The sequence below is a fragment of the Lissotriton vulgaris genome, chromosome 10, assembly GCF_964263255.1.
Source record: "Lissotriton vulgaris chromosome 10, aLisVul1.2, whole genome shotgun sequence".
In the NCBI taxonomy this organism is placed as follows: Eukaryota; Metazoa; Chordata; class Amphibia; order Caudata; family Salamandridae; genus Lissotriton; species Lissotriton vulgaris.
The window spans coordinates 319,586,978-319,609,412 of NC_141698.1; the positions used below are offsets into that span (position 1 = coordinate 319,586,978).

The window sequence follows — 22,435 nt, forward strand, 5'->3', positions numbered from 1 at the left end:
CACGTTGTGGAAGGTCCGTAGTCACAGGTCCCACAGATAGCTCCTGGAGGTGCTTGGATAGCCCAGGTGGTGGTAGAGGTGCCGTCGTCCAACAGGGGGCTCTGGATCCCTCCACGGGTGGTGGTTCCTCGGAGGCGTGCAAGGAGAGATAAAGAAAGGACCGTTAGTCCGACCGTTCCAAACGGTATGGATACCTTATGCCGTCACCGGGAGTGCGTAAGAGAAGGCAGACAGTGAGGGAGGGGGTAGGGTAGAATACGATCGGGAAGAAGAGGAGGGTGTCGGAGGATAGAGGCAGTGCCAGGAATATCATACAAGTGCCAGCTCGTGAAGACGTGCTTTACTTAATGTACAGTGGTCAGGGTGGCTTCGATATAATACACAGTGCTCAGTGATTCCAAGAGGGGGGTTTGTGTGGGCAGTTTACGCTAGGGTGATTCACACTTTATCTACACAGGAGGGGGGATTTTACTCACATGGTCCCGCCGTAGCTCTCCCGTGAGCTACGGCCGCTCTCCAGCGTCCTCCACAGGACTCCACCAGTCCTCCGTCCAGACCTCGTCGTCTTCTCCTTCTCCGTTCCGCTCTGCAGGGGTGCCGCCGTCCGTCTTCTGCCACGATCCGAACTCTCCGCACACCAGGCCGTCGTTGGTTTCTCCTTTTCTGTCGTCCGCCGTGGGGTAGGGGGTGGGACTTCCGGGGTCACGCGGGAGTCCTTCCAGTTTCTGGTCGTTCCGGATTGGGTCCTGCAAGGAGGAAGAAAACAATGGTGTCCGGGGTGCCAGGGACGCCGTCTGATCGATCCGGGAGCTTCGGGAGCCCGAGGGAACCATCGGGTTGTGTACGGTAGGGGCCGCCTTCTCTTCACATCCCCTTTCCCTAGCTGTCCTTCCTGTAGGGGGAGGATATCTTGAAAGGTAATCGGCGTTACCCTGTTCAACGCCTTTCCTGTGCAGTGTTTTGAACCTGTAAGGTTGGAGGGACAAGAACCAACGTAACACCCGATCATTGTGTCCTTTATTGCGGGCCATCCATTCCAAGGGAGCGTGGTCGGTATACAGGATGAATTCCCGTCCCTCTAGATAGTAGCGTAGGCTATCTATCGCCCATTTTATGGCCAGTGCCTCTTTTTCTATGACCGCGTAGTTCATCTCCCTTGGAAACAATTTGCGGCTTAGAAATAGGATGGGTCGTTCGTCTCCATTGCGGTCACGTTGGGACAGCACAGCCCCCAAACCTTGATCAGACGCATCGGTCTGGAGGATGAACGGCAGATTATAGTCCGGACTGATAAGGACAGGATCCGACAGCAAGGAATGTTTCAGGAGGTGGAAAGCTTTTAACATACGGGTATCGGGGTGTTTTAGTGCCTCTTCGGCCTTTGTTGATTTTTTTAGGAGATCGGTTAGGGGGGCAGCCGTCTGGGAAAAGTCAGGGATAAATCTCCTGTAGTATCCCAATAGACCGAGGAATGCACGTAGCTCTTTTCTTGTTTTTGGAAAGGGGATGGCTTGGATGGCTGTGATTTTATTGTTCTGTGGCCGGATCAGTCCCTCGCCTAACAGATAACCCAGATATTTAACGGTTTGAGCCGCCAGGGTGGTTTTTGCTGGGTTGATGCTGAACCCGTATGAACCCAAGGATGATATGACTTTATGTAGGTGATGCAGGTGTTGCTGCCAGTCATCACTGTAGATGATTATATCATCCAAATAGGCTCCCGCATACCGGGAATGTGGTTGCAGGACTAGGTTCATGGCTCTTTGAAAAGTCGCGGGAGCGCCGTGAAGGCCGAAGGGCATCATTGTGAATTGATAGAGGCCGTCCGGAGTAGAAAAGGCTGCTTTCTTCTTATCTTCGTCCCTCAGTGGGATCTGCCAGTACCCCTTGCAGAGGTCCAGCGTACTGATGTACTTCGCCCGTCCTATTCGTTCGATCATTTCATCGACACGAGGGAGCGGGTACGTATCAAAGGAGGAGATTTTGTTTACCTCCCTGAAGTCGATACAGAATCGGATTGATCCATCTGGCTTAGGCACTAGTACAATGGGGGAATTCCAGCTACTGACTGACGGTTCTATGACGCCGAGGCGCATCATCTGTACTATCTCTTCTTGAATGACTGCTCTACGTGCTTCCGGGACCCGATAGGGTCTTTGACGTACCGTTTTCCCGGGCTCGGTTATGATGGAATGTTCAATTACCGAGGTGCGACCCGGGGATGTAGAGAAGATCTTTTGCAATGATTGTAGGGAAGCCCGTAGATCCTGTCTTTGGTTTTCGGGGAGATCGGGATCAATGCATGGCTCATAAGACAACTCTAGTTCTGGACTGGTACCAGTTAGAACAGGGAGAGGCCCGACCCAGGCCTTCAGCAGATTCACGTGGTAAATCTGTGTAACATGGCGGATGGGATCTGTTTCCACCTCGTAGGTGACCGGGGTTACTTGTCGCAAGACAGAATACGGGCCCTGCCATTGTCCCAGTAGTTTATGGTCCGAGGATGGGATCAAGAGAAGGACCAGGTCACCCGGGGCAAAAGATCGGGGTTTGGTACCTTTGTCGTACTGTTGTTTCTGATGGGCTTGTGCAATCGTCATATTCTGCCTGACTATGTCCCGTATTTGACCCAAGTGTGTTTTAAGGTTCTCTACATACTCAGGGAGGGGTCTGGTCCGGTCGGGTTCGGCCTCCCAGGCTTCTTTAGCCATATCCAACAGGGTTCTTGGGGGTCTCCCATATAGGAGCTCGTAGGGCGAATAGCCAGTGCTGCTCTGCACCTTGCAGCGGATCGCAAACAGAGCCAGGGGTAGCATCTCCTCCCACCTTCTGCTCTCGAGGGCCAACAGTTTTTTCAGGGTACTCTTGAGAGTGGCGTTGTAGCGCTCCACCAACCCGTCTGTCTGCGGGTGGTAAGCGGAGGTCCTTATCTGCTTAATACCGAGTCGTGAACACACCTGCCTCATCAATGTGGACACGAAGGGGGTTCCCTGGTCAGTCAATATCTCCCGAGGGAAGCCTACCCTAGAAAAAATTGAGATCAAGGCTTTAGCGATATTTTGAGTTGTAGGCTGTCTTAGGGGTACAGCTTCAGGGAAGCGGGTGGCGTAATCGACCAGTACTAATGCGTATCGACAACCAGTTCTGGAGGGTAACAGAGGGCCTATAATGTCCATCCCTACTCTACTGAAGGGTACATCAATCAAGGGTAGAGGCTGTAGGGGTACCCTCGGTGGTCGATACCGGCTGTTTTTTTGACAAACCGGGCATGCACGGCAATACAGTTTTATTTGCTGGTAGACCCCTGGCCAATAGAATTTCTCCAAGATAGCCTGTCCTGTCTTCTCGTCGCTAAAGTGTCCCCCCAGCAGATGGCTATGAGCGAGAAACAACACCTTGTCTCGGAAGGGTCCCGGGATCAGTAGCTGGGGTGGTTGTTGTGCCCCTCCCTTCCTGTACAGTAGGCCATTCTTTCGGAAGAAATAGGGACCTACTTGTAAAGGGTCTTCGTGGTCGAGAGCACTACTCCAGGCATCTTGGAGGACAGGATCCTCCTGTTGAGCGGCTCGGAACTCCCTGTCGGTTTCCCAGGGGTGTTCTTCCACTCTGACGGGAAGAACAGCAACATGGTTCCTTTTCTCTTTCTTCTTTTGGGTTTTCGTTTTGTGGGCTTTGCCCGAAGCCTCTTGACTTGGCTGGTCGTGTGGAAACGGGGCCTCCAACCACCACTTTTCCAGGGAGTTGGTGGTCTCATGGAGAAGACGAGGTAGTCCAGAGTAATCACTGCCCAGTATTACTTGTTCCGGGAGGGATGGAATGAGGCCAACAGTGAGCGTGGTGCCCTGGTCAGTCGGGTGTTGTACACGTACCCTGGCGGTGGGGTACAGTTTTGTATCTCCGTGCACACATTGTATTGCTACCGTACCGGTCACTGGTCCCACAGGGTTTGGTAGCTACCCCATTGGGAAACGCAAACAGTGTTAAGCACACTGTTGTACATGCCAAATAACGCCTTGTAAATTGTGAGTCTCAAACGAGTCGCAATTTGTGAGGTGCTATTTTGCAGGTCGAACTTCTGGCCCCTAGGTGTACTACTAATGAGTGATACGGCTTTTGACATGTTTTTAGTGAGTGGCTGTGTGACTGTATGTATCTGTTGTCGTGGGGTAGCGGCGGACCGGAATAACAGGCGTGGAGGCCGTATGTAGTGAGCGATGTCTATTTATTAGGGGGTTGCACAAAGTCACGGGTAGACCAGAGTCTGGGAGGGGGTGTCCACGTTGTGGAAGGTCCGTAGTCACAGGTCCCACAGATAGCTCCTAGAGGTGCTTGGATAGCCCAGGTGGTGGTAGAGGTGCCGTCGTCCAACAGGGGGCTCTGGATCCCTCCACGGGTGGTGGTTCCTCGGAGGCGTGCAAGGAGAGATAAAGAAAGGACCGTTAGTCCGACCGTTCCAAACGGTATGGATACCTTATGCCGTCACCGGGAGTGCGTAAGAGAAGGCAGACAGTGAGGGAGGGGGTAGGGTAGAATACGATCGGGAAGAAGAGGAGGGTGTCGGAGGATAGAGGCAGTGCCAGGAATATCATACAAGTGCCAGCTCGTGAAGACGTGCTTTACTTAATGTACAGTGGTCAGGGTGGCTTCGATATAATACACAGTGCTCAGTGATTCCAAGAGGGGGGTTTGTGTGGGCAGTTTACGCTAGGGTGATTCACACTTTATCTACACAGGAGGGGGGATGTTACTCACATGGTCCCGCCGTAGCTCTCCCGTGAGCTACGGCCGCTCTCCAGCGTCCTCCACAGGACTCCACCAGTCCTCCGTCCAGACCTTGTCGTCTTCTCCTTCTCCGTTCCGCTCTGCAGGGGTGCCGCCGTCCGTCTTCTGCCACGATCCGAACTCTCCGCACACCAGGCCGTCGTTGGTTTCTCCTTTTCTGTCGTCCGCCGTGGGGTAGGGGGTGGGACTTCCGGGGTCACGCGGGAGTCCTTCCAGTTTCTGGTCGTTCCGGATTGGGTCCTGCAAGGAGGAAGAAAACAATGGTGTCCGGGGTGCCAGGGACGCCGTCTGATCGATCCGGGAGCTTCGGGAGCCCGAGGGAACCATCGGGTTGTGTACGGTAGGGGCCGCCTTCTCTTCACAGTATCCTTAAGCATTTGAGTGTGTGAGTGGCTGTATGGTTGTATAAGTGGTTGTGTGAGTAGCTGTCTGGGTGAGTGAGATGCTATGTAAGTGGCTGTATTGGTGAACAAGTGTATGTGTCAATGGCTATATGGGGCGGCGTGTGTTGTGTAAGTGGCTCTTAGGTGGGTAAGAGGTGTGTAGTGACTATATGGGTGAGTGGGTGGGTGCCTGAATGGATGTATGAGTGAGTGACTGGGTGTGTAAGTGGCTGTATTGCTGAGTGAGTGGCTGTTTCAGTAGGTGTTTTGTTAAATGAGTTTGTGTGTGAGTGACAGTTGGTACAGGATATGTGAGTACTTTTATGGATGTGTGAAAGGGTATATAAGTGGTTGTGTGAGTGAGTGTATGAGGGCTTGTATGGGTGAGTGAAAGGTTGTTTTTAGAGGCTGATTGAGTGAGTGGGTCTGTGAGTAGCTGTATGGGTGAGTGTGTGGTTATGTGACTGACTGTGTGGGTGAGTAACTGTTTGTACGAGTGGCTGTATGGATGAGTGAATGGTTGTGTGAGGGGCTGTTCGAGTGAGTTAGTAAGTGTGTGAGTGGCTCTATGGCCAGCCAACACTGTGAAAATAAGAAAACCTATGTGACACCCTTTGGCAACCAAGAACATATCATAAGCAAAGCCCTCACCTGTAGATCATGTTGTTTACGTAATTGAGTGCCCATGCGGTTTAATATATGGAGGCAGCACCAAACTTCAGGGTCACAAAAGGGTATTACAACATATTAGGGCAATCAAAAACCATGATCAAACCTACCTGGTGGCTCGACATTTTGGGGAAACACATCAATCTAACCCCAAAGATGTTAAATACTATCTGATAGATGCCGTCCCGGTTAACAAAAGAGGAGGCAATAGAGAGCAAGGCCTGCACAGACTGGAGACCCGCTATATCCATGAGTTAGATGCTAAGTACCCAGGGGGACTCAACACCACAGAAGACCTATACACATGCTTATAAACATATTTAGTGAGTTCACAAGATATTGGATTATGGCAATACAATATGTAAAAGACAAAATGTTTCTATACCATGTATGTTATTTTAGCCATCATCATTCTCAAAGTGGTTGCCCAACCAATCGATAACACAGTTATCGGAAACCGGAAATCATTCTATATGGGCAATATCCCGCTCAGTTTACAAAAGCATTGTGGCCCCCGATTTTCCCCGTCCTCTTTCTGAAGGTGGCCTAGCCAAGAACTTAGGTATTTGGTTTGGAGAAGATCTGAGGTTTACAGAGCACATAAAAAGACTCACAGGCGTCTGCTTTGGGACCCTTAAGTCCTTAGGCAGATTCTTTCCTCTGCTTCCCCAACAGGCCAATGAGATGGTTGCCCGAGCACTCATCTTGTCTCGCCTGGACTATGCCAATGCACTTTATCTTGGCATCCCAGCATTCCTGGTCAGTAAGCTTCAACTTATCCAGAATGCTGCGGCGAGACTCCTCCTGGGCATCTCTAAGCGAACTAGTATAAGATCGCAAATGTCCTCACTCCACTGGCTGCCAGTGGTACAGAGGGTACAATTTAAGGCCCTTGTTTTAATACACAGAGCCTTACATGACTCTGGTCCCTCCTACATTAAGAAGAGAGTGGCCTTCTACATCCCTCGACGATCTTTAAGGTCGGCTGCCCAGCGTCTGATGGTAATTCCTTACTTCCGCCGAGCTAGGTTGGGCAGCCAATCTCTCTCTGTGAAAGCAGCCATTCTTTGGAATGCCTTACCTATAGTGCTGCGTCACACTCAGGACATAAGATGCTTTAAAAAACTCCTCAAACTCGCCTTTTCAGTCTGGCCTATTAATTCATTTTCTCTCGCCATATGTGTATTATTGCTTCGCGCCAGGATACTCATGAGTAGTTGTGCGCGGTATAAATACCAATATAACATATAACATATAACAGTTGTTTTTAATTTTATTCTACCTCGTAGCACTTCACGCCTTAGCTGGAAACTGGGTAACCTGTCGATATAGGGATAATGTATATCATTTTTCCATGCTATAGCCATATGGGAGACTGAGCTTTTCCGTAATAAGTATTCTTGATCAAGGGTTTGAGACACTTCTACGCCCAGATTCTTAAGATCTTTCTTATCTAACCTAGGTTCAAGATACTGAGGGCCCCAGTTTAGGTTTAACACACCATACGCTTCCTTGATCGTAGCTCTAGTCTCTTTAGCCCAGGTCAGTTCACTGTTGGCAATTTCATTTTTGCACCACTGTGAAATGTTTTGGTCCTCGAAACTTCTGAGGGGGGAGGCAAGATGGCCGCTGTAGCGCTGTAGAGTAAAGTCGCACTTTACTCTCTCGCCTACCCTGATACTATGGTGCCGGTATTTTGAATGCAGGGATGCGGTTTTCGGATGGACTGATACACTGTATCATAGCTGGAACAAACGGCAAGGGACGGCTAAGTCAGGCAACTCTAGCGGTGATACAGGCTTGGAATAACTACTGGAGAAGCATAATCAGTGCTTTCATTACACCTATTACGATGTCGCAACGCAGTAAGCAGGATAAAGAAAAGCCTCCAACTGCTACCAGGACGAATAAAGGTTCGGTAATGCGCGATGACCAACGATCAGGAGCAACGCCAAAAGTACTCACGGGAGCTAAAAAGCAGGCAGATGCTCCCAGTCGTTCCTCAAAGGCTTCACAACTAAGAAAAGGTGACAGACCCGAAAGGAAACCAGAGACGAGGCTCTCTACGACCGGTTTGAGCAAAACACAGAAAGAACCCCCGAAGGATGCCGAGGGAAGCAGATCACATCGGATACAACCTCCCCCGCAAAAAGATGCCATGCGGCAGCCTACCTTGTCAGAATCCTTCGCCACCAAAGCGCCCCCAGCTCCCCAAACTCGGGATGGAGATTGTCAGCATCCAGCCACGCTGAACGCGGAAATCGAGAGAGCCGAGAAAGCCGTCCTCGAGGACGCAAGCGTTGGTGCTACAGTTGCCGGGCAACCAGCAAACACGTCGGAAGACAGCACGTATCTTGCGGAAGGCGCCAGCTTCAGAGGAGAGGGGAGCTTTGTTCCAAAGGTGAGCAATGGTGCAGCAAAGGTGAGCGAGGGAGCAATGGGGACGGCTGAGGAGCCTCTGGGGGCCCTGGAGGAAATCGAGAGACACAATAATATACAGATGCTAGATGCCCTACTGACAGTAGAAGCGGGGCTTAACACTCAAACTAACCAACCTCCAGAAACTAAATGGGAAAGCTTGCTAAGCATTGAATCACAGCAAGAGCAGGAGCAGGAGCAAGCTGGGAGCATAGGCAATAGAGGGGGGTCTCCTGAGTTCTCTTCAGTCAATGAAGGGTCTGACTCTACTGATATTAGCGAGCTTGAACATGAGGAGGAAAGCTCTACCGATCTTACTACTGGCTCAGATACAAGTAAGGGCTCTAGAGACATAAGTACGCAAAAGAGAAAGAAAGTTGGAGCAAGAAGAAACGGACGAGGGTCTATGAGCAGTATGAACAAAAAACTGTCATGGGACTACTCAGTCACCTCAGGGACTTATCAAGAAAGCAGACAAGGAGAAGGGGCTAGTGGTGGGCTGCCACCTAAGTCTACGCCCCAGAATGTAACAATGGAGATGATGTTTGGCATGCTTAAACAGATGCAAACTGAAGCCAGGGTAGAAAGCCGGAGGGCAAGACGTGATACGAAAAAGATAAAGGCGTCACTCAGAAAATTAAATAGAAAATATAAAGAGGTGGAGGAGAGGGTTACACAGGTGGAAGAGCGAACAGGGAGGATGGAAGATGAGGCAACGGACTGGCAGGCCTTCAAAAACTAACAAGGGAAGATAGTGGAGGATCTCCAGTGGAAGATCGAAGACTTTGAAAACCGCCAAAGGCGGAACAACGTGAGACTCTTGGGACTTGAAGAAGGGTTGGAGGGGCAAGATCCCAGAGGGTATGTGATCAAACTCTTGGAAGGGGCCTTCCCGGAGTCCCAGTGGCAGTGGGAATTGGAAGTCCAAAGAGCCCATAGATATCCACTATCAATAAAGAAAAATCGAGGGGGGCAACAGAATACATTACCCAGGGCAATGCTTGTGTTTCTAGGGAATTTCCTAGCAAGGCAAGAGATTATGGATAGGGCCAGGCCAGAGTCTAGGAAAACATTTGATGGAGTTACATTTTTTGCCAGGCCTGACTTCTGCCATGTCACAGTTGAGAGAAGGTGGAAGCTAAGGCAATTGATTACCCCCTTTCAGAAACAAGGCGTAGAAGCATACCTATTATACCCAGCAAGATTAAAAGTTATCAATAAGGGGCATACTAGGATGTTCTTTTCAGAAATTAAAGCAGGAGAATTTCTGGCAGAGCTTACTGAGCAGCATAGGGGGAGGGATAACAGAGGAAGAAGTCCACCTAAAACACCATAGGTTAATTGACATATATGAATAGATTACCACTGTAAACTGAATGAGTTAAGAGGGACGGGTAGGGGAGAGAGGCGACACTACAGACTATAGTGGCTACACATAGGTCATAATTGACCTATTTGCCTGTAATGAGGGGGGGTGGGATCTCAGAGGGGGGGGGAGAAGGGAGGGGGGGGCTGGGGGCTGGGGGCTGGGGGGGCAGGGGGGGAGGAAGTAAGGGTGGCAAGTACAGCACTTAGAGAGGAAGTATACGAAGTTCACAAACGTAGGGTGTTTTGGGAGGGAGCATTGTTTGCAGGTGGTTATAAAAATATTGAGTGGTATTGCAGGAAGGAAAGGTTTAATAAATCAAGATGGCGATTAGGATAGCTGCTATAAATATCTGTGGATTAAATGATGGAGGAAAAAGACAGAAAAACTCTGCCATGTTAAGAATGTTGAAATTAGACATAATAAGCCTACAAGAGACCCACATAGAGGGAAATAACAAATATCTGTTAGATCAAATGGGTTTCGAGGTATTAGCCTATACCAGACAAGAAAAAAAGACGAGGGGGGTGGCCATACTAGCAAAAAAAGGGGTGTTCATAGTAAAGAGGAAAAAAGAGCATCAGGGGGGAGATGGGTTATGATTGAGGGTGAATCAAAGGCAGGATTCTGTACTATTGTATCGGTATATGGTTCTAATGAAGATGACCCAGAGGTTTTTGAATTCCTAGATCATGAACTACCCTTATGGTCTGAACCGATTATTTGTTGTGGGGATTTTAATGTTAATGGATTAATGGGTTTGGGTTTGACGGGAGGAGGGATATATGGGGGGAGGAAAAAGAAAGTTTGTAAAGCAGTTTGTAATCTTGCTTATCATAATGCATTAACTGATGTCTGGTCTTGTAAACACCCACAAGGGACGGGGAGCACATATTACTCGGCACCGCATAAATTGGTGGCCAGACTGGACTACTTCTGGATTTCCAATTCTTTGATAGGCAAAAGTTACTTAGAGAGGCTCCCCAGGATATTATCGGACCATAATCCTCTTGTGTTAACTCTTCCGTTGGTTGACGGGGGGAAAAGGAAGTCCTACAATTGGACTTTTGAAAGAGGGCTCTTAAAAGATGAAAACTATTTGAATAGAATGAGAATTTGGATTAGCCAATTCTGGGAGATTAACAGAGGATCAACCTCGGCTGGTATGGTATGGGATGCCTTCAAGGCGGGCGTCAGGGGGGAAACCCTATGCTATACGCTACAAAGGACTAAAAATGAGAAAGAGGAAATGGATAAAAAGTTAAGGGATTTAACGGATATGGAAGAGCGCCTAATATTAGCCATCTCTAAGCAAGAACCTTTGGAAGACATACTGTTAAATATAGAGCTGAATAAAGCAGACACAAGTGAAAGTATAGTGAGGAGAATGGCAGCTAACTATTCGGCTAAAAGGGAGAAAAGCTATGAGTATAATGAAAGAATTGGACACCTTCTTGCAATCCGAACTAGGCAGAACTTGGCTGCAGGGCAAATAAAGGAAATAAAGAATGAGGCAGGGGAGGTAGTAAATAAGTTAACAGAAATACAGGAGGTTTTTAGGAAGTTCTACACCAAACTCTATGAGCAGACACTTAAAAACACAGAACAAGAGATCACAGAATATTTGGAAGACATACACTGTGTAGGGCTACAAGATGAGGAGAAGGAAAAACTAGAGCTCAGATTTACAGCACAAGTAGTACAGGGAGCTGTAAATACCCTCCCAGTTGGAAAAGCCACAGGCCCAGATCAAATCCCAGCAGAGTTCTATAAAATCTTTTGGGACGCATTGGGGAAGGACATGCATGAAACTCTTTTGCAGGCACAGTCTGGTAAATCAATTCCACCTTCATGGGGAGGGGCTGATATTATCGTAATACTAAAGAAAAGCAAACCCCCACTAGAACCTGGGTCATACCGCCCGATAACACTTATGAACGCAGACGCCAAAATTTATTCCAAAACACTTGCACAAAGATTAAGTAAGATTATAGAGCACTTGGTGAGCACATCACAGCACGGGTTTATCCCAGGGAAGGGGACCACGCAGCATACGAGGCAGATGATCACTATCTTAGATGCCATGGGAGTTGCAGGGGACCCTGTCGCGGCCGTATTTCTGGATGCAGAGAAAGCCTTCGACAGGGTCTCTTGGAAATACTTATGGGAAGTAATGAAATGGTTTGGGTTGGGGAATGGATATATTAAGGCAATTCAGGCATTGTACACAGAACCGAATGCTAGAATAAGGATTAACAAAGGATATACTGACCCAGTACAAATTAAACGCGGCACAAGGCAGGGTTGTCCTGCATCTCCGCTGTTATTTGCCCTGAACATTGATCCTATTTTGCGTAGACTCGAAAATACCTGTAGGATCTCCCCAATTAGGCTACACGATACCAGCTATAAAGTATTCGCTTATGCGGATGATGTGGCTCTAATCAGCAACAATCCAGATATTGCTCTCCCTGAGATAGAGAGGAAAGCAACAGGCTTCGGAGCAATCTCGGGATATAGAATTAATAGTGAGAAAACACAAATAGTACAAAACTCCTATATGACATATCAAGACAACAGAGTTGTCAAAGTAGCCACATACTTAGGAATAAAAGTTACTGCAGATTTAGACAATTTAGTAGAGATAAATATGAAACCACTAGTAAACAAAGTAAAGGAGAACACTGAAAGGATGCACAAGCTTCATCTGACGTTGATGGGCCGTATAAATGTGATCAAAATGACTACCTTTCCAAATTTCTTGTACCTATTCAGAGCAATCCCACTCTTCTTTGATCACTTTTGGTTTAACAAAATAGAAGCAATTTTAAACAAATTTATTTGGGCACAAGGTAAAACCAGGAGAGCATATCGACACCTAACACTACCAAGAGAAAAGGGGGGTTGGGGAGCACCTGATTTTCGTTTTTATTACTGGGCCACAGCTATGCAATATTTTCAGGGACTAATAGGGGGTGGCGGCACAGAGTTAGGAGAAGAAGGCACACAGGGCTACACTAATGTCTATACTGCACTGTTGGGAGAAGGGGCTGAAAACGGATTTTTAAACACAAATGATTTCAGCAACTTCAAGCATACTAGGTTCAAAACTTTAAAAGCTGCCTATAGTATCTGGAAGGTGTTACAAAAGAAAATGGGATTAGGAAGACACAATAGCTACACACGAATGTATACAAACAGATCTCTACCTGGTGATATCTTCAGGGATATGGTGATGAGGGACTGGGATAATAAAGGATTAAGAGGATAGGGAACCTTATGAACCAACAGGGGGAAATCCTACAGTTTTAAGAAATCCAAAGCAAATTCAAAGTAACAAACAATAGCTTTTTCAACTATTTACAGATTAGAAGCTATCTGGCAAACAAACAGGGAGGAACGTTGGGCTTTGGGACTTGTCGCATAATGGACTATATAGAAGGCAGCTCTCATTGTACGATTCGTTTTTTTTTTCTTTTTCTTTTTTTTTTCCAAGACCTTTATTAGGTGCAAAAGGTTAATACACATCTTTATGCCTACAACCTTGAATGGCAGGCCGGATTCGGTATTTATACGCAGAATTGTGTACATATAAAACCGATGATAGGGAGAAATATGTCAGGAAGTGGGCGGATAAACTGGGGTTACAGTCAGAAGGTTTTCAGCTATCCCTTGATCTGGGCCGAACGGTTTTATGTCCTGCTACCCTACAGTCACAGCACTACAAGACTATATACTCGCTTTATCATACCCCAGCCAGAATTGCACAATGGGGGGGCAACACAGGAATAACATGCCCACGTTGTGACTCCGATGGTGCAGACATTATACACATGTTTTCGCAATGCCCACAATTGTTTTCCCTCAAAAAAGAGATTGAGAAATTTTCTGACGTATCGCTGGGACTTCAAATTATGCTTACAGATGAGCTATTACTGTTGGGGGTCTCGGTAGGAACTGAGGATGCTCCTTTTGAGTTTATATTTATGTTGGCTGCAGTCTTTCGAATTTGCATAGCAATATCGTGGCTCAACAGGTCCCACCAACCTTTCAGATGTGAATTGCCCGGTTATTATCAACTTATAATTTAGAAAAAGCAATATATGATAGAAAGGGAAAAAGAGGCAGATCTCTGGGAAAGAAGATTTGGCATCCAGTGGCAAATTGGAAAAACGGAATGATAAATCGGGAAGGGATGTCTGTTGCCAACGACTAGATAGCTGAGGACATGGGGTGAAAAGTATGTAAATTGTTTTCTCTATTTTTGCTTTAATCATTAGCGCATCAAAATATAGTTACAATTATCTGCAAATGATGGTATTAGCACTGTAATGATTCTGATTTTGAAATTTATAAGTGTGCTGTAACATTTATTGGTTTATTACTCTGGAAAATAAAAAAAATTTAAATATAAAAAAATAAAGAAATGTTTTGGTCCTCACCCAAACCCAGGGGGAACAGCGTTTACAACACAACTTTTACCACGCAGTACCTTTACCACGCAACTTTTACAACGCAAGTCGTTACAACGACTTGCGCTAGGAGGTGCTGTAGGATAGGGAATAGTTTAATTTACTATCCAAAACCTTCCCTACTATCCACGTGGACTGGAGTTGGAATAGTAAATTAAACTATTCACTACCCAGCGCCCCCCAACGCAAGTCGTTGTATCGACTTGCGTTGTAAAACCTGCGTGGTAAAGGCATGCGTTGTAAAAGTATGCGTAGTAACGACATACATCCAAACCCAGCCGCTGCCAGAAACGTAACAAAGACATACAGACTATGATACTCCATGCGGTGATTCCCAATCTTGCCGCCTGTACCATAGCCGATCTTGGCAGCGCGAACAAACATTCAAGTATATTACCTTCCTCTTTATCCCATCTATTTTTGCCACTTATATAAAGTACCTCTGCGCCATACAAAAATTTTGGAGAGACCATTGCCTGATAGGCCTTTAACATCAGTCTATCAGACATTTCGCCGTGTACACTATTACATCTTTTTAATCCCTTCACTGCTGCAGAAGCCCTCATTTTTAATGCATCAAGGGGGGGTATACCAATGGAGACTGCTTGCGAACCACATCCCCAGATATCTGTATTCTATCACTTTTTCCAACCTCTCAGTGCCCAGATACCAAGAGAACGTTGTTTTGCTTCTTCCAAAACACAGGATTTTGGTCTTTTCCATGTTCACAACTAGTTTTCTGAACTAGGATAATGCATTCTTGTAGTTGTTGGAAAACCTCTAAATCCCACAACCACAAAAAGTAGTAATTGTGGTTTTATAGTCTTGTTTATTGGTAAACTCCTTCAGCCAAACTCTAAATCACCCACAATTTGCTATGAATCACACTTTGTTTGGCTCCCCAAATGTGTCCAAAGGTGTTTTGTGCTAGTCCTTAGTGCGGGAAGTCCAAGCTGCCATGAAGTGCTACTTCATATAATATAGCTACTTTCAGTCAGAACAATTGCTGGGCGTTAAGTATTGCAAATTTGCCCTTCTTGTGTATTCCACATACCAGAGAGGTATTTTACAGTACCGTCAGGGTCAGGCATAGCACTCACCTATCTTGTTTGCACCTCTCAAACAATTTACTCATGATTATAATGGCCTGTAACTACTACTGAGTCCAGAAGCAGTAATGGTTTAATTTCCAATGCCCAGTATCTGATCAAGCTGCATTCATTGCAGTGCAAGGACTCCTGAAATAATTGATAGACTGAGGTAAGAGAGACATTCCCATTTGGGCTAATATATGATGAAGTTGACAATATCTCAAGCAAGTAGCTGTAAGAGGTGGAAACCAAAAAGCCCAGTGGTTTGAAGTCGGCTTTAGCAAAGTCTACTTATTTATTTGGTAAAGTAGTATTTACAATGGATTTGTGAACAACAGGCAATTAACAGTGTGTAGATGAGGCCTAGAAACAGGAGCAGAAAACAACTGGCAAAGAAAACGTTATTAGCTGACAGATGTGTTGACATTTTCCTGCAGCCTTTGAATCAAAACTGCAGTCTAAGGAATTAATATACCACAGATGAAACCCCATTATCAGAAGAATCATTACATTGTTGTTTGTCTTGTGACATCTGTTGGTTTATATTGTTATTTATCTAGCACAGACCAACTTGAAGAGCAACAGACCCCTGCATTCATGGGGTTTAGGAGCGCATTCAAGATTTTATATATCACGTGTGATTTTTTTTTTTCTTCCAGTTCTGCATTGCACATGTCACGTTGTGCAGTTACATCACCCGTTTTACAGTTTGAAACACATGGGATAGGTGTTTTTCTAAGAATCCAAATCCTGCTTAGTCAAGTTCTGAAACTGGCATTAGAATCTAGCAGCCACATGCATCAAAGTAAATTGCATTCGCAAATGGTGCGAATCGCAAAATTCGGCCGTTTGCGAATGCAATTCCCATTTTTGGGATGCATTAACATTTTTGTGATTTTCGCAATTTAAGAAATCGCAAAATTGCGATTTCTTAAATTGCAATTGTATTTAAGAAATCTCAAATTGAGATTCCTTAAATGCAATGCATCAAACTCTAAAAATTTGCGAATTCGCAAATAAGGGGAGCAAATTACCATGAAGTTGACCTTCATGGTAATTTGCGAAAACTTTGAAAAATGCAGTAAAGTGCATTTTTCAAAGTTCCATTTTACACACACACATGCCCTTGGGGCATGTGAGTGTGCAAAATGTACTCCTAAGCAGATTTCAGGGGTGCAACAGGGTGTCCTTTGGACACCCCTGCACCCTTGAAATTGCATTCTTAATTTGCGAATTTTTAATGGTGAATTGCAAATTAAGAATGTCTTTCCATTCATTCCTAGGGGTCTCTAGGCCCATAGGAATGGATGGGGAAGTATTCCCTAATTGCGATTCTCAATTAGAGAATCGCAATTAAGGAATTTTAAGAAATCGCTATTTTTATAGCGATTTCTTGATGTATTGCAGTTTGCAATTCCTTAGTTGCGATTCCTTATTTTTCGCAATTAAGGAATCGCAAAATGCAATATTGATGCATGTGCCTGTACGTCTCCAGGTTCCAATGCCAATAAGGTTGCCACAATAATCCGTAGATGATATGTTTGGCGCTTTAATTTGTATAGAACAAAAGAAACTCTGAGACATGAAAGAACTTTTAAGAGGGCAACAGTGCCTAAAAATTTACCAACAGGAGTAAGAGGAGCATAATAACATGCTACTGTTTGTGTAATGAGGAGATGAGCTTTCAGGTTAGTAAAAAAATGACATAAATGGAGGAGCAAGCTGTGATCTTTCAGGTAGGGTGTAAAAGTTAAAAGGACAAATTTGCATTTCAAGAAAGGGAACTTGGTGTGCAAGCATTCATACCTTGCATCACACTTGCAGTTTTAGTAGGATTTGGTCTTCGTGCTTTGTGCAATACTAGTATATGAACATATTTGTCTAAAACGTTGCATATACTGTTGATCTTTTCTGTATTCAGCTGCAGGCAACCTTAACCAATCCTCCGGCTCTAAGTGGAAAAGATCCAGGGGCCCGTCATACTACCCCCAGGAACACGGAAGGAGCTGTGGTATGAGCATTTTGATACACAGAAACGTCTTTCTTGTATGTGTTTCTATTGTGTGTATTGAATACCTAACTGTATTGTTCAGGAAGGCTCAACAAATGTTTAATTCAAGGGTTTGTTTAAACATTTCCAAGGATCACAGATTCTAGAATATTTTGCACCTTAATTGGCCTTGCTTGAAGCAGGAGAATGCATAGGTAGAATTGTGATATGCCCAATTGTGATTAGCAGATATGCACTTTTTAATGACATTTGCATGTAATGAGAGAATTTATCCACACATTGTCTATATGGATTGATTACTAAATAGTGATTCCACTGCTCCACATGACATAAAGAATTGGGCTTACAAGTAAGGGACAGAGATTCCTACAAATCTCCCATTTCAAAGGGGTTATTTGTTTTTAGGGATTTGTAGTAGCTTAGATATGACTTTCTTTGTGGGTTGATTTCTGTTTTAATCATACAGTATCGACAAATGGATAAGGTGAACTGCAAATCAGTAATCATGATTCCCTAGTCAACAAAGTAGCCATTAGCTCACATTTACTTCGTTTGTCGTATGTGGCATGCCCACTGAGATATTATGAATTACTGGGGGTACTGGTAATTATGCATCTGATACCCAAGTCATTTCTCTTTTCTCTTGTAGTTTTAGGTAGATTTTTTGGCTTCCTTCAACAGCCAAATTCCTGAGCGAAATGTACCAGGTCTACAGATTTACCACAAACCTTGTAAATTATGATGGGACTGGTAACTGTGCTACTGGCCCCAATGAGAATTCTGTAGACTTCTTTCAGAATTGGTCTTCTGTCTCTTTAGTAGTTGAGAATCCTGTTGTTAGATGCTTGTAAAGAAGCCCCTTTTGTTTGTGACAACTCCACTGTGAAGACGTCAGGGGGCGTCTCAGCAATCCGTGTCCCTCTGCAGATTTTCAGTGAATTGTTCTATATTCTTCCCCACCTGACCTTCCTTATAGACCAATAACCAAAGAGTAGTGTTCAGCAACCACCTTGATCTTCATTGGCTCTCAATTACAGGATTTGTGTCTTCTATGTTAAAAGGAAATCCATGGCTTGGACTCAGATGATACTGGTTAGGTCCTATTGGATGGAAAATTCCTCTTACTGGGTTATGAAACAGCTGGAGAGGTTTTCTACATATTCTGCCTAAGTAAGCCAACTGTAATCATTCATGTTCCAGTTTAGTTTCAAGGGAGTTGCCAACATGATTATGGTTATTATATCTGCAGTAGTTATGGCTTTTCTTCTGCTCCGTAAAAATTAGCTTTAGCAAATGACCAGCAGTCCTGCTCAAGGAAAGAGATAACTCTCCGTTTTAGATTAGTTTGAGGTTTGCTTATCCTATGGTACCCGACTGTGAGGGGTATGTGCCATAATGGAAAAAGTCAGCAGCTTGACAAAAGCAACTAGGGGCTAGATGTAGGTAAAATAGATTTACCGATTTTTAATTACCGAATTTTACCGATTCGGTAATTAAAAATCGGTAAATCTAAGCTGTTGACATGTAGGTATTCCAGATGTGCTGGAATACCGATTCGGAAGTATTCGGTAATTACCGATTCGGTAAATACCGAATCGGTAATGCCCATTCATTCCTATGGGCTTTGAAGCCCATAGGAATGAATGGGCATTACCGATTTGGTATTTACCGAATCGGTAAATACCGATTTTCACAAGGGTGCAGGGGGTGTCACTTTGACACCCTCTGGCACCCCCAAAACAGGCTCGGGTGCCATGTGGCAGGCATACATGCCCTAAGGGCAGGTCTGCCTGTCACATGGCATAGGTGTGCATGCACACATGTGCATGCACACCGGAATCGGTATTTTACCATCAAATTGGATTTGATGGTAAAATACCGATTCTGTAAGGCCTCTGGGTCTCAGAAGAGTCCCACCTACATATGGGAGCCTCAGATTCGGTAAATTTACCGAATTTTTATTTTACCGATTCGGTAAAATTACCGATTCGGTAATTTTACCGAATCGGTAAAAAAATGCCCCCTACATACCTGTCACCCATTTACCGATCGGTAACGGCCAAAATCGGCCGTTACCGATCGGTAAATGGCCTGAAACGGCCACCTACATCTGGCCCTAGATGTCTAGATTGTAGAGGGTCCAAGGGCCAGATGTAGGTAAGTAACATTTACCGATTCTTAATTACCGAAAATTACCGAATTTTACCGATTCGGTAATTAAGAATCGGTAAATGTGAGGGGTGGGTATGTAGGGAATCCAGATGTTCCCTTTTACCGAATCGGTAAAAGTCGGTATTTACCGATTCGGTAAATACCGAATCAGTAAAGCCTATTGATTCCTATGGGCTTCAAAGCCCATAGGAATCAATAGGCTTCCCCGATTCGGTATTTACCGAATCGGTAAATACCGAATTTCACAAGGGTGCAGGGGGGGTCACTTTGACACCCCCTGCCACCCCCTAAACAGGATTGGGTGCCATGTGGCAGGCATACAAGCCCTAGGGGCAGGCCTGCCTGCTACATGGCATAGGTGTGCATGCACACATGTGCATGCACACCGGAATCGGTATTTCACCATGAAGTTGGATTTCATGGTAAAATACCGATTCGTTAAGGCCTTTGGGACTCAGAAGAGTCCCACTTACATATGGAATTTACAGAATCGGTAAAATTACCGATTCGGTATTTTACAGAATCGGTAATTTTACCGATTCTGTAAATGTAGATTTACCTACATGTGGCCTTGGATTTAGGCCCCTACATACCGATTGGCCATTTACCGGTCGGTAAAGGCCGAAATCGGCCGTTACCGGTCGGTAAATGGCCTGAAACGGCCACCTACATCGGGCCCCAAGTCTCCTGTATTCCTTAGTGCAAGTCCAAGTATGAATGGTGCATGTACACCACTACTTGCAATACGTTGCCTGCTCCTTAGATACTGGTAGCATTTTTTCAGGACTACTTGTTTGTTGGATTATAACTAGGGGCAATGGGATGGCTCCTTTTACCCAACTTGGCACCATAAGCTAGTAAGTTCTCTAACTACAACCACTTGCACATTATTCTAAAAATGTAAACTTCATCACAGGATCTCTGCTTTTACCCTTTGGGGTGTTGACAGCAAGTTTAGTGGTGTGCTATATTTCAATACAAACAGTTCATTGGAGAACCGATCAACAGGGCATCACTACTACTAAAGCTATTCAGATTCTGGAACTGAAGATTTACTACAGTCTACTACTCTGCCCCTTTTTGACTATTGTCAGACCTGACATTTGTATTTCCACCAATTAACTTGACAACCTGCGAGTCGACTTGAAGGCCTAAATGTTTTTTTGACGTTGACAGGAAATCCCTATCCTGTGTTGTCCAGGGGAGGCATCTAAGGCATATACCCACCAATAGGAGGGACACTGTTCTCCCTAATAGGGTAAACTCCTGGTTCAGGTGAAAAAGCGTTTTACTTGAATCTCCGGTGCTGAGATAGTCTACCAATCCTATAATGCCTTCTACAATAATCAAGATCATTTCGACCAAGGAAGTCTGTGTGACAAGTCACATGAGTGTTGTGTGTCTGGGTACCTAATGCAACTCTTTTTCCTGTCAATGATACTCTTGTGGACTGAGTGATGTTAGCATGATACAAGCAATTATCACTGGTATTGATGCATGCCCACCTCCCTCAAGAGACACACAGCCAGCATCGTGCCATGCCAGTCTTATCTCATATACTGGAAGTATTAAGGGTCCTGGAAAAGTCGCATAGGCCCATGTTCGAAGTAACTTAACACGCTTTGAGATCCTCTGCATCCCTCTGAAGCTGTCTGGAAACACTTTGCATGGAATGGGAAGCCCGCAGCCATCCACAGAAAGTTCCAATCAGGTCTGAGCGACTTGAGAAATTTGATGGCCTCCTTCACATAAGGAAAAAAAAGGGGCTTCCCATCAGCATCTACCCACAGCTGAGCAAGGTATAACAGGGCAAATTTCGCAAATAATCTATTCCTTGTGCATTTTACCAGTTTCCTGTCATGTTTTTTAGATCCTCATGTGATCACGAATGTCAAGCAGATGGTCCCCCGACTCATCTCCGCAAGGCGCAAATGCATATGTTTTATTACCTCCATGGCTGAGTGTTAAAGTAGGCTTGCTACAGCTGGCGTCAGACCATGTTTGGCTCCCAGCTTTGATTATCCTTGACCTGAGTTTTTTTAATAACCTCCTGAATTTCCAGCTAAGTTACATTCATAGTCTTTGTTCATTGGAGCAGTTTTAGATACGATCAATATTAGTCTTGGATATTCAGGGTGGTTTCTTCAATAAGTGCATTTCCTAGCTTTGATAGTATTCTGCTGTCTCAACACCCTGGCTTTCTGCATTCAGCCCTTCCCACGTGCCATGTGCATTCTCTCCAGTGGTGCCTTTATTTTCAGTGGGCCTAGCACTGGAATAACCTTTCAGTCTGGATCAGTAGCGGTTGGTGACCGGCAAAAATGGTGTGGCGATATAAACACAATTCAATAAAAATGCAAACAAATAAACAAACATTTAAAAATTAAAAAAGAAAAGAAACTTACCTTAGCGGGCAGCAAATCCAGTCCCCGAGTCCAGACTCCTCCGAGCGCAAGGTACCAGAGCTCCCACAGCTTCTTATCCAATCGAGATGCTGCTCTCATGCTGTTAAGCAGAATGAGTGTAGTGTCTGGAGCAGGCGGACTCAGCATTCCAAAGAGCACTGGATGCCTGTGGTTGCTTTCCAGCCCAGCTGTCTAAGACGGCTGGGTTGGAGAGTTTGGATTGCGCATATCGGTTTGGCTGTAGCAAGGTAGCTAGCCAAACCGACATGCGCACTTCAAACTGAAGGGGCCACTTGTCATTGCTTCCAATCAGCAGCAATGATGCTGGCCCCGCCCTGCTCTCTCTGACAGAAAGCTGGAAAAATAAAATGGTAATAAAAGGATTTTATTACCATTTTATTTTTCAAGCTTGTCGTGCAGGCAGCAGTGTGTAAAGGAGTGGGGGGCGAGCTCCTCCACTCATATGGAGGAACCGCCGCAGGTCCGGCTACTGATCTTCTCAAAAGGCTCCTATAGTCTGTGGTGGTGGGTGTACCTGGGTAAGCTTATCTCTGGCAGACCATTTTGCTTCCCACAAATTGAACACTGTCTGCTGTGATTAAACAGCCTTAGTAAATGCCTGTAACAAAGCCTGAATCAGTCCATAATACTATATTACGAAACTAT

General features: G+C 45.3%; 1 protein-coding gene across 1 annotated transcript in view; it reads left to right on the plus strand.

The window, feature by feature from the left end:
• The window catches only part of CCDC13 (coiled-coil domain containing 13), a 498,753-nt gene that overhangs the window by 106,953 nt on the left and 369,365 nt on the right, over positions 1 to 22,435 (plus strand). The window contains exon 5 of the mRNA XM_086941089.1: positions 17,103 to 17,192. Within this exon, the coding sequence (XP_086797215.1) occupies positions 17,103 to 17,192 (90 nt within the window). The remainder of the gene's footprint in view (positions 1 to 17,102; positions 17,193 to 22,435) is intronic.